Source organism: Prionailurus bengalensis, chromosome D1 (genome assembly GCF_016509475.1).
Source record: "Prionailurus bengalensis isolate Pbe53 chromosome D1, Fcat_Pben_1.1_paternal_pri, whole genome shotgun sequence".
NCBI classification, from domain to species: domain Eukaryota; kingdom Metazoa; phylum Chordata; class Mammalia; order Carnivora; family Felidae; genus Prionailurus; species Prionailurus bengalensis.
Window position 1 is genome coordinate 28,985,485 of NC_057346.1, and position 10,519 is coordinate 28,996,003.

Here is a 10,519-nt window from a genome sequence, read left to right on the forward strand (position 1 = left end):
TGAGAGACTTTTAGTGGAAATAGTTGGAAAAAGAGGGAAAGGATGTTTGGAAGAGAGAAATTGAGATAGAAAAAAAGGTAGAGAATTTTTTGTTTTGTTTTGATTCAGTTGGTCTTTTGCTTTTTTGTCTCAGTAAAATTTTAAGAGAAAGGAAAACACAGAGACAGAGTAAATATGAACACATCAGTATGCATCAAAATGTTCTGGTTTCTTCTTTCTTTTAAAAAACATTTGTTAAATACCTGCCATGGGCCCAGTTAGACACAGACCCTACCCTTCCTTAAGATACTTTATAGCACAGCAGAGGAAATTCATGTTAGGCAAATAAAGAGAATTATAACACAGATAGTATGTATTTTAATAGTGGGATACATATGATGCTGTGGAAGCAAAACAGGAGCAAGTCAAGGAAATCTTCCTGGAGGAGGTAAATGGGGATCAGAACAGAATCTGGAACAATGAGTGGCAGTGATTTGGGTAGAGAGCACATAAGGCATGGAGGCAGAGGGTATGTGAGGATGGAAAGGAAAGAGAATGTGGTTCACACACACTCGTTTATGTGACCATGAGTATGTGTAGTGTCTGTGTGCTTGTGTTGCATGGAGTGGGGAGTGGTGGCAGGGAGTGAGGAGAAACAAAGGAACATGTGTCAGGAAAAGAGGCTGAGGAGGCAGATAGCAAGCAGACTCTGAAATGTAGGGAGTGTTATACCAAGCAGTTGGGAAGTTTCATGAAGGCTGCAAGAATCACACAGATCAGTGTCATGATGAGTGTGGAATCATAGAAACACTGCTCTGGAATTAGCATAAAGAATAAACTGAAGGGGTCAAGGCCACAGGTAGCAAGGCACGGTCTGTGAATTTCTATGGATTGGAGGGTTGAAGCTGTCCCCTTTGGGAGGATGACTGGAATATCCTTGTCTCAATGCTTCTCCAGGGTCCACTCCTGTTTCTTCCTCCTTATGACCAGTTTTGTCCAGGTCAGATTTCCTGGATGTGCCCAAGAGAAGGATGGGGGGGCTGGAGAGGGGAGAAAGTATGTGGAAAAGGAGGAGGCAGGCTGGATATGGCCCCACACAGTGAGTGACGGTCCCCTGTCACTCTGGGACAGGAGAGAAGCAGAGAGACCCTGTGTGTTGGGCAGAGAAACAAATGCAGGCAAGAGGAGGAGGCTCTGACGCACTTGGTGGCCTTTTCCTTTCTTCTATGGTAAGAGTTTTTTGACACAACAGGTCAGGACCTCTCTCTGCTGGCTCTCTGTGGTGCTTCCCAGCAGGCAGCAGAGCCACAAAGGAACTCTGAGGGGTTTAGCAATGAAGCAGAGCACATGGTGCCCAGAGAGCACACCTGCAGAGGCATCAGCCATTGTGAGGTGTCTTGGGGATGGTTTGCCGGCTCACAGCCCCTCCCTGCAGCGCTGCAGAGGCCCTAGCTGCAAACACGGTTTTCTGACTTTTCTTACATGGTAAGGAAGCAGGCTCCTGCTGCGCTCTCTGCCTGGCTTGTGGCATTAATTCTCCACTTTCCTCCCTGGAGAATCCCACTAGCTGGGTGGCCCCAAAAGAAGAGAATGCAGGTGAGAATCCCAGAGACACTAAATTCAGATACCTGGCATTTATTCCCTTTTACTTTACCACAGGGCATCTTCTGAGCCATGGCCAGGGCTGGGAGTATGGTGGGAATGTGCTGGGGTGAATGGGGGAGTGGGCTGCAAAGCTGTGTGTGTGTTGAGGAGAACAAAAGACATGCGAGAGAAAGAGAGTCATGCACCAACAGATGTGTGCCTGGCCAGGAGCGTGGTGTGCCAGGCACATAGAACACACTCAGAATCACCATGCATTGCACAGGGGGAAGATGGAATGCAGCCAAGAGGACTTCCCAGCTTAAACTCAGAACCCAGCTACACAAAGACCTACTGGCCTGCTGGCTTCAGAAACAACCTTTGTGGCTTAGAGTCAGCTTCAGTAACAGGCAAGGGTCTTAATGTGAAGAATCTTGGAGTGGCCCAGAGCAGCAGGGCTTCTTCACTGGAGAGAGAGGCAACCTCATCCTAGAAGGCAGGGGGAGTGGCTTCTCTCCTGGGGTTCCAAAGAATGCTGTATAAATAACACAATGATTGAATATGAAGAAATGAGTCCTGGTGGTGGTTTACATAGAAACACAATAGTTACATTTTACAAGACAGAGCCAATTAGTGATCATTGGTAAATGATAAGCATTTCTGAAATTGAAGTGTAAGTGATAGCAGCGTAACAGGAATGCTCCTTTGTCATCTGTATCCACCATGGGCTGCAAGAAGGAAGGCATTCCATGGCAGATGCCTTTAGTTTTATGTTGCCCAGAAGTTCACTTCCCAGCCAGTGGAGAACAGAATACCTGTGTTTTGTGCTTCTTATCATGAGAACTTGCGCTGCCTGGCCTTGGGAATATTGGGAGCCAGACATCACAGATACATGAGATTGGAAGACCTGATACATTCAAATTCATGACCATCTATTTAACCACTGCCCCAGAATCAGAGTTTTGTCCTAAAGGTCTAAAACATAAAATTGTATGGGCAGTGGTCCCAGGCCAGGGCTTCAAGGATGTGATGGAATCATCCCATATGAAATCAAGAAAGCTTGATTTGATGCTGAACTGCATTAGCCAAAAGTATCTCTGATGCTTAGCACCCAAGTCAGGCAGGCAGGTTCTGGCTTTGTTTCTTGACCACAATGGGGAGGTGGCCTTAGGGGGGATACCAGCTTTAAATACTTCCATTAAATTCAATGCAACAAAGCATGCCAGAGCAGGTGTAGCCTGAGAAGGTTCTCTGCTGCAGTAGGTACCTAACTCATCTGGGCCTCCACCCTTGTGTGTACTGTTCATGAATCATGGCCCCATTTTTTATGGGCATTCTTGGTCAGAAAGCTGATGTTTCAAATGATAGGCAAACTGCTGGGAAATTTCATGCACCTCATAGTTTTCTTGCCTCCAACATTTGTCCCCATCTCCCAGAGTATCTGCATGCAGGCCAGGTGGAGCTGTGTCTCTCAGGGAAGTATGCCATCCATTTCCAACCCACAAACATGCAAGGTGGCAGGCTCTGCATCCCAATTTCCACATAAGCCTTCTCTCACTTCCATGTTCACAGCAGAAGGCCACCTGTATTTTTTACTTGATCCCACTTCAATGTGCAGCAGGCTGATTTTGGCCTTTCAGGCACATGATACTTGAGTTAGGTCTGCTATTACCTTGTCCAGATAGGGAAGAGGCCAAGTGTTCCAGGCAGAAGCCCAGTGCCCAGTCCTGCGATAGAGTGATTGACAGAACAGGCACCAAACCCAATGTGGCAGCAGCAGGGAGACAGATTGCTGTGTCCAACAGGTCCTTCCCAGCACAACAGGTTGAACAGCTGGAGAGCTATGTAAATGGTTAAGGCACATGCTGATTGGTCAGTTGATGATGCAGACGATACAAAGGTTTCACTTCCTTGACTCCATGTAGAATATTAAATAATCTGCCACCTTCTTGAACTTGACCCTGAGCCTTGTCCTTAGCATATTACAACACGAGAGAGGATTAGTGGCCACCAGCACACTTTAACCTGTTCCTCATGTTCTCTCTTTGCAAATGAAGGCTCCCTCTTATACAGCGTGCATCCATGGGATCCAAGCTGTAAATGGTTATTTCTAATGCAGCCACTCCCCCACCCCTACACACACATATGGCACTGGAGCATCAAATGTCCCAGTTACAGGGATGCCTCATCAGAGGCAAGGCCTAATGACAGCACATAGGGTGACAGATGTTCCATCTTAGACCAGGCAGCCCATGACGAGTCTGTTCTCTCCACAGGCCCAGGCGCAGTCAGTGAAGTGAACAACGGGACATCGAGGAGGGCAGGCTGCATCTGGCTGCTACCTCTTCTGGTCTTGCACCTACTCCTCAAGTTTTGATGTGAATGCCACTTCCCCCACTGGGGAGAAGCTGCCGCCACCACCACCAACCCAACAGCAACTGGCAACTCCGACAGCAGCAAGAGCATCCCCGTTTCTTATGAAATCTAATCCAACAAAATTCAGAGAAACAGAGCCTAATGGGACACAAATTCGAGGGAGGGGAACAAAGAATAATTTTGGCAAAACACATTTCAAAGGGAAATTGAAAATCGCCTTGCAGGTCTTGCAGATCAGTACGCACAGCTGAGTTTTCTTCCTTTGCCCAAACGGAAAGAATGTGCACCCTGCTCTGGACCCACCCGCAGCTGCATCATGACCTGTTTGTTACCAGGGTGGGCAGGGCTCAGCCACTCCGCCCACTGACGCACCCCAAGCAAGGAAAATTCTGGAGTCGGCTATTCCCAATTCCATAGAGACGAACGCATAAGGAGTCCTGCGGACCCAGATGTGCCCCTGTGGCCCCGTTCATAGACTGTGCCACTGTTGTGTGTGTTACAAAATGCAAAATTAAAGAAAAAAAAATAAAAAGGAGACTAAACAAGACAGCCTGACAGCTACAACAATCCCACAATCAACAGTCACAAAAAAAAAAATTGTTACACTTTTTTTGTTTGTTTGTTTTCATTTTACTACATGGACATCATGGATAATAAGGGATTCTGGTTCATTATTAATTTTATTAATTATATTTTCTGATATGAGTCTAGAATTTAGTGCAAAAACAAGACAAGACTAAAAACATACACATATGAAAGGTGAAGAGAAGTATGTTTGTTAAACATTAAAAATAGTGTACTTCTAAACTAGGTTTACAACTGGTGGACCACCAGGCATTAACCACCTGGTGAGGATATGTCAAATCCACCAAAAAAAAAAAAAAACAAAACACATACGATTTAACCAACATCTCCACCAGCGCTACAGATTTCTCCTTATTCTGGCATTTAATGCAGAAAATACTATGCTTCTACATGCTGTTTAGAAATGGAAGGGTGATCCACACTGTATCTTGAGTTTGTTGGCTATGCTTCTTTTGATGACATATATTATACAGTATATATATACATATATTTTTTTTGTTAGAGTTCTAGCCATTTTATTTCTCAGCAGGGTCCTTTCTCAGACATTACTGCATGCTGTATATGGCGTTAGCTGTGTGTTGATCTTCTAAAAGATGATAGAGTTTACTGGTAATTGTGTAATCAGCTCCTGCCTTTTTATTTCCTTGGTTATTTACACGTCAGAGACATTTATAAAAAGTGAAAACAGAAAATGAAAACAAAAACAAAACAAAACACTAATACTAGGCGCAGCATCTTTTCCAGGTGTGGCTCTTGGAGGCCCGGGCCTTGATGGGAGGCCTGGCTTCTCTGTCCTGTCTTAGGGCGTAAACAGCAAGCAACTGAACCAACCACACAGTCAGTAACCACTTGCTTTAGCCCATTGTGGGAAATCTCTGATGCCTTTGTTACTACTGGAGAATTGAATCCTCTTGGTTCGTTTTATTTAATTTCCCACCTTTGTGTGCGTGTGTATGAAAGAGAAGAAAATGCAGTTTTTAGATAACTTTTTTTCCTCCCCTGAAGTCTGGGAACCAGAGAGGCCTCAGGGAGGGGTCCTGGATGTGATGAGGGAAAGTGGGATTGGGGACTAGGGGAGGGGGGGTTGTCTCTGACTTGACATTAAAAAGTGTTCCATGTCCCTCTTCACCTGGTGTGGTAACTCATTCTCAAGCGGGGTAGGGTGGGGGTGAGGGGCCAGAGAGCCCACCTGGCTCGGGAGTGAAGAAGATGGAGGGAAATGGACATCTGAATCAGACTAATGGTCTTTAGCTCCCTCCTTGGGTGGAATGGGTTCTTTCTGTAGAAGTTCTCTGATGACAGACACGTTCTGGAAACCACCTTCATCCTCCTAAAAGAAGCGAAGGAGGGCTGGGTCTCATGACCTCCAATGCCTTCAAGAAGGTTCTGGCCGAGGTTTGTGGCATCCTGCTCATGTCCAAACAACTCAGCTCATAAGCTGGGCAAAATGTCAAGCCCAGTTCAGGGAAGGCTATTATGTGTGATTGTTTCTGTGAGACAGCGTAGCGCAGCTATCAAAAAAAGAAGAAAGAAAAAACAAAAACAAAACAAAACAAAAAAACAGAAAGCTTAAAACATTGTGGGTTAGTAATATATATTTCCAAATTCTACCAACCAGTGTTTGGGGGAGTCTCTTCTCTTCACAAACCTTGCCTCTGGTCACAAATTAAGAGAAAAGGTAGATTTTAATCCAAAATAGTAGCCACATAATTCTAATCTGTTCGGATTGATTCTGGGAATTAAGTAAGCAGCTGAAGATTCACTGAGAGGCAGAAATAAGGTCAGAGCCAAAACATTCAGGAGTTACTGTACTTGGGTCCTCAGGGGTCAATTCTACCTGAGAGGAATAGGCAATGTTTAGAAAGGAATAGTTTCATTTCTGTCCGTTACTAGCACAATTGAGAAAATACTGTTGACTTCAGGTCTGTCTGTGTGTCCTTCTGACCTTCCACCCTCATCACCATGTGCCAGGTATACCCACTTTCTTCCCAGCAGCATGATCTGGAGCAGTCTGGCCAAACCTCACAGATGTTGGCTGCATTGCAGCCATCCCCTCCCATATGTCCCAGAACTAAAGGCATGGGATTTGGGTCTCTTTAGACTGAAAGTGGATGGGTGAGATTTTTTCAGCTCTCCCTTGCCTGACAATACTATAGACACTGGTGAGAGAATTTGCATGCAGATCATGGTTCACAGGATTAAAGTGAACACTGGTAATTCCCATATTGCTAAACTTGAGCCCAGAACACATCTGAATAAAATGTACCAAGGCATCTGCAAGTAAACACTTCCCAGAATTTGCTTGGATGTGAGAGTACTGTGACACATGATCTCCATTTGAATCAGATCTTTCTCTTTCATACTTACCAGGCATGCTTCAGATCACTGCTTTGCCACCCTCCCATGAGGACTGCTCAGTCACGACCAACACTATAAAGTAATATTGATGAGGAAGACTTAAATTTACCTATTTGTGAACTTGTAGCCCTCCTCATCTTGTGGTTCATTAGAGCTCTGATTATTAAAGAGCACATGCCTTGTAGAAGCTGCTTTGGCATGACTGATAGGTTCAGCAGATAGGAGAACCACCCCCCCCCATTCTGCTGCAAGGGGGAGTTTCTCTCATCTTCCCTGATCTGCTAAATTTCAGTCTTTAATAGGAGCATCTATTTTCTCACAAGAAAGGGCCTTTAACCAGATTTAGAGTTCCAATCCAGGAGGACATGACTTTGATTAGGACCTTATAGGGACAATCTCAGGCCTATCTCTTCTCAGGAAAAGGAGCTTGGCTAGAGAGTTCTTATTCATTAGAATGAAGAAAAGCATCCTGAAGAGTGTCTGAAGTTAGCTTTCTTGGTACAGGTACTGATGAAAGACCATTACTACAGGCTGGCCTAGATTTCAAGTGTACCAGAATCCTTGGGACTAAAGTCAATGTCACACTTTAGGATTCACCCACCACCCTAACTTTGGGATGTCTTTTGGGAGAACCATGCTTTAAGTCTGGCAGGTTTTATCCCATAACAATCTCTCATGTGTTTAGGGGGCATGGTGGTGGAGAATATTCTAGCCCTACCCACTCCAAGCAAACTCTTGAAGAACTCCATTCATCTTCTTTCAACAGAATATCTGTACATTTCTATCCACACAGATGTTCAATGGCTCACGAATTATACTTAGGTACAAAATGTTTCTACACAGTAGGATCAGATGTCTAACCTGAAGCATTCAATACTTGTCCAAGGACTGCCTTGTGATTATTGGAACTTGCAGATCTGGAGCTATAATTACAGTAGATTATCCCCAAATGTTTGCTTTTGTTGCTGTGGATGGTGATAATGATGGTGATGATGAATGATAGGTATTGTTCTTTAAGCTGCAGATAAGTTAGCAAATGAATTAATACTAAAATATGATTGAAATTTAACACAGTTCACTAGCCCAACCTATCTTTATTGTATATTTCTGTTTAGAACGGAGGACAGTCACACCAATCAATCACAGAAATATCCCTTTAATGTGTGCACTTGATATAAAACATGTAAAATCTGGGATCAGTAAAACATCTACAATTTTTTAAATATTTCCAATGGTAAAATTTTGAGGTACTTCTCATGAGAGGAGAAAAATCTATCCAAAAGAGATATGTGACAGAGTAGATGGTCTCTGCTAATGATGAGCCTACACACCCTGGTGCTTCTATGGCCAAATGTATATGCACATGCCAGTCATTTATTCTTCATCAGATAAGCAACTTAAAAGAACTGTAAATAGTGATATCTGAGAGAGGCACTAAATAATACCTCTTTCCAGTATTTTTTTTTAATTTAAACCGAATCCCAAAACTAATTTGGTTCACAACCTGCTCACTGGGATTTGATTGTATGGTTAGCGTCTCCTTTGTCACTACAAACTGCTCAGTCAGGTAACTCTAAAGCATCAGCTCTTACCTCTCTCTGTTTTTAATTCAGACACTATCTCCATGAGTGTCCAACTCTATCTTTCTCCCAGGCAATAAATGCAAATTAATATCCCCATGATTTGTGAGTAACTGAGATCTCTCTGAGTCTTTGCATCTTCCTTCTAACTGTCCCTTATAACTTCATATCTCTCTCCCATTTTGTGACTAGATGGGATCTCTCTCCACATTATGTGACTAGAACAACATGGCTTTCTGTAGAAAAGACTTTCCAATTCCTGAGCTCAAGACATAATCACTTCTTATAATTTATGTCTAATGCATGTTGGTGTATTATTTTTTTTATGAAGGGGGTTTAGTTTGGCTTTCATTTTCTGAATGTTGATCTTACCCCCATGCAAACTTCCATATAACTTAAACATTGCTTCTGGCATATTAAAGTACATGAATTTATTTCTATACTTCAGGGATCATTATTAGCCTTATTTGAAAATGAATTATACCTCTGGCAGAATACATATGTGTGATTAAAACTTCCTAGAAACATATGTTGGCAATGGCCATAGCATTTACCTGGTTTCCAGTGACTCTGATTTTAGAAGTTCTAAATATCAGTACAGCACTTTGGATACAGAACCAAACTGTTGACCAGTAGAATTAAGAAATAGTCCAGATTCTATTACTAGCAAGTTGGGTTCTTCTTGTGTTTTACATAAGATGTTATTGATGGAAGATTAATAATCATTTTCTATCTTTAAAATTCAATCTTGTAATTTCAGATTCTATACGATTTCTACAAGAAAAACTTGGGAAAGCTGTGTTTTTGATAAATGGCAATGGAAGGTGTGGATCAGGGTGAGTTCCAGAGCTGATGCATTGTCTTTGTTCCAGAATGGCTTATAAGAAGGGGACATGCATGATCAAAGCTGCCATTTCTGCAGATTTTTGGAATGACTCCTTAAGGAGAATTTTAGGGATGACCACTGCAGCACCTGGAAAGGAGTGTTATCTACTGAAAGACAATGGCTTTTTCTGGAACAGAAAATGATGTCATCCCCAAGCTGCTGTTCAATTTTGCTCTCTACATGACACAAATAAAACAAGAGAATAAGTTGCCATACAACTAAAAGTCTAGGGAAGTCAAAGATATTGGAGATACGCAAAATACTCAGAGTTCTCTCTAGGAATGTGTGCGTGCATGCTTGTATGTGTATGCACATGCACATCCATGTGGGGAAGTATTTACTGTAATTATTAAATTACTTAATCCTTCAAAATAGATGGCACCTGTTATTCCCAAATTCATCTTTATAATAATAAGAGAGAGTAATGAAAAGAGAGGTCTCCAGATAAGATTTTTAATAATTATATCACATCATTCTGGTAAGTGCTCTGCTCAAGGGTCCAGAAGTATTTGTGCGGGTCTCTTATGACATATGTGCATTGTTGGTCCAATTCTAAGTTCATTTAATGCCCCTCACTTTTCATGATGCTCCTAGACTCTATGCTTCATTTTTACCTCCTCTGGGAAGAGCATGAGGCTGTAAGAGGCAGTGGGCAAAGACTTGACTGAGCTTGGTGTTCGAATCTTCATGGTCCCTGATCCCTTTTTCCAAATGTTTGTCCCTGGCGACTACTGTCTTAAGCTTTAGTTTCTTCTGAAGGTTCATTTGCAAAGTTGATGAAAGGTTTAGGTGGAGCCATCAAGCCATATCTCCTGTATCTATGAACTGCAAAGGGGAAAAGAGCCCAAAGCATAGAGGACACACATGAGTGAGGACTCCTTGTCTTCTTTTGGAAGGAGGAGGTAGAAAAAGAAGGGAAATGAAAATAAATACCATGTCACCAGTTTGAGCCAGTGCCCTGTCATTCTTTTCACTCCTGCCCACAATTCTCATTTGTACTTGACCAGTTGGAAAGGAGGACAGCAAAGAAATAAGATGTACTGTAATAGATGCTGTCTATTAAATACAACATTATTTTCTCTAAGTGTCCATCTTAGAGTTTAATGAACAAGAAAAATGAAAATAAAATGATAGAGAAGAAATTCAAAAGGTATAACTCATTCCTGAGCTTGTA

The 10,519-nt window shown here is 42.7% G+C and overlaps 1 protein-coding gene across 4 annotated transcripts in view; it reads left to right on the plus strand.

Moving 5' to 3' along the window:
* NTM (neurotrimin) overlaps window positions 1-10,294 on the plus strand; it is a 941,468-nt gene extending 931,174 nt beyond the window's left edge. For all 4 annotated transcript variants that reach the window (XM_043579843.1, XM_043579845.1, XM_043579844.1 and 1 more), the window contains one exon: window positions 3,837-10,294. In XM_043579843.1, coding sequence (XP_043435778.1) covers window positions 3,837-3,937 — 101 coding nt within the window. In that variant the 3' untranslated portion in view covers window positions 3,938-10,294. The remainder of the gene's footprint in view (window positions 1-3,836) is intronic.
* Window positions 10,295-10,519: the final 225 nt, after the last annotated feature.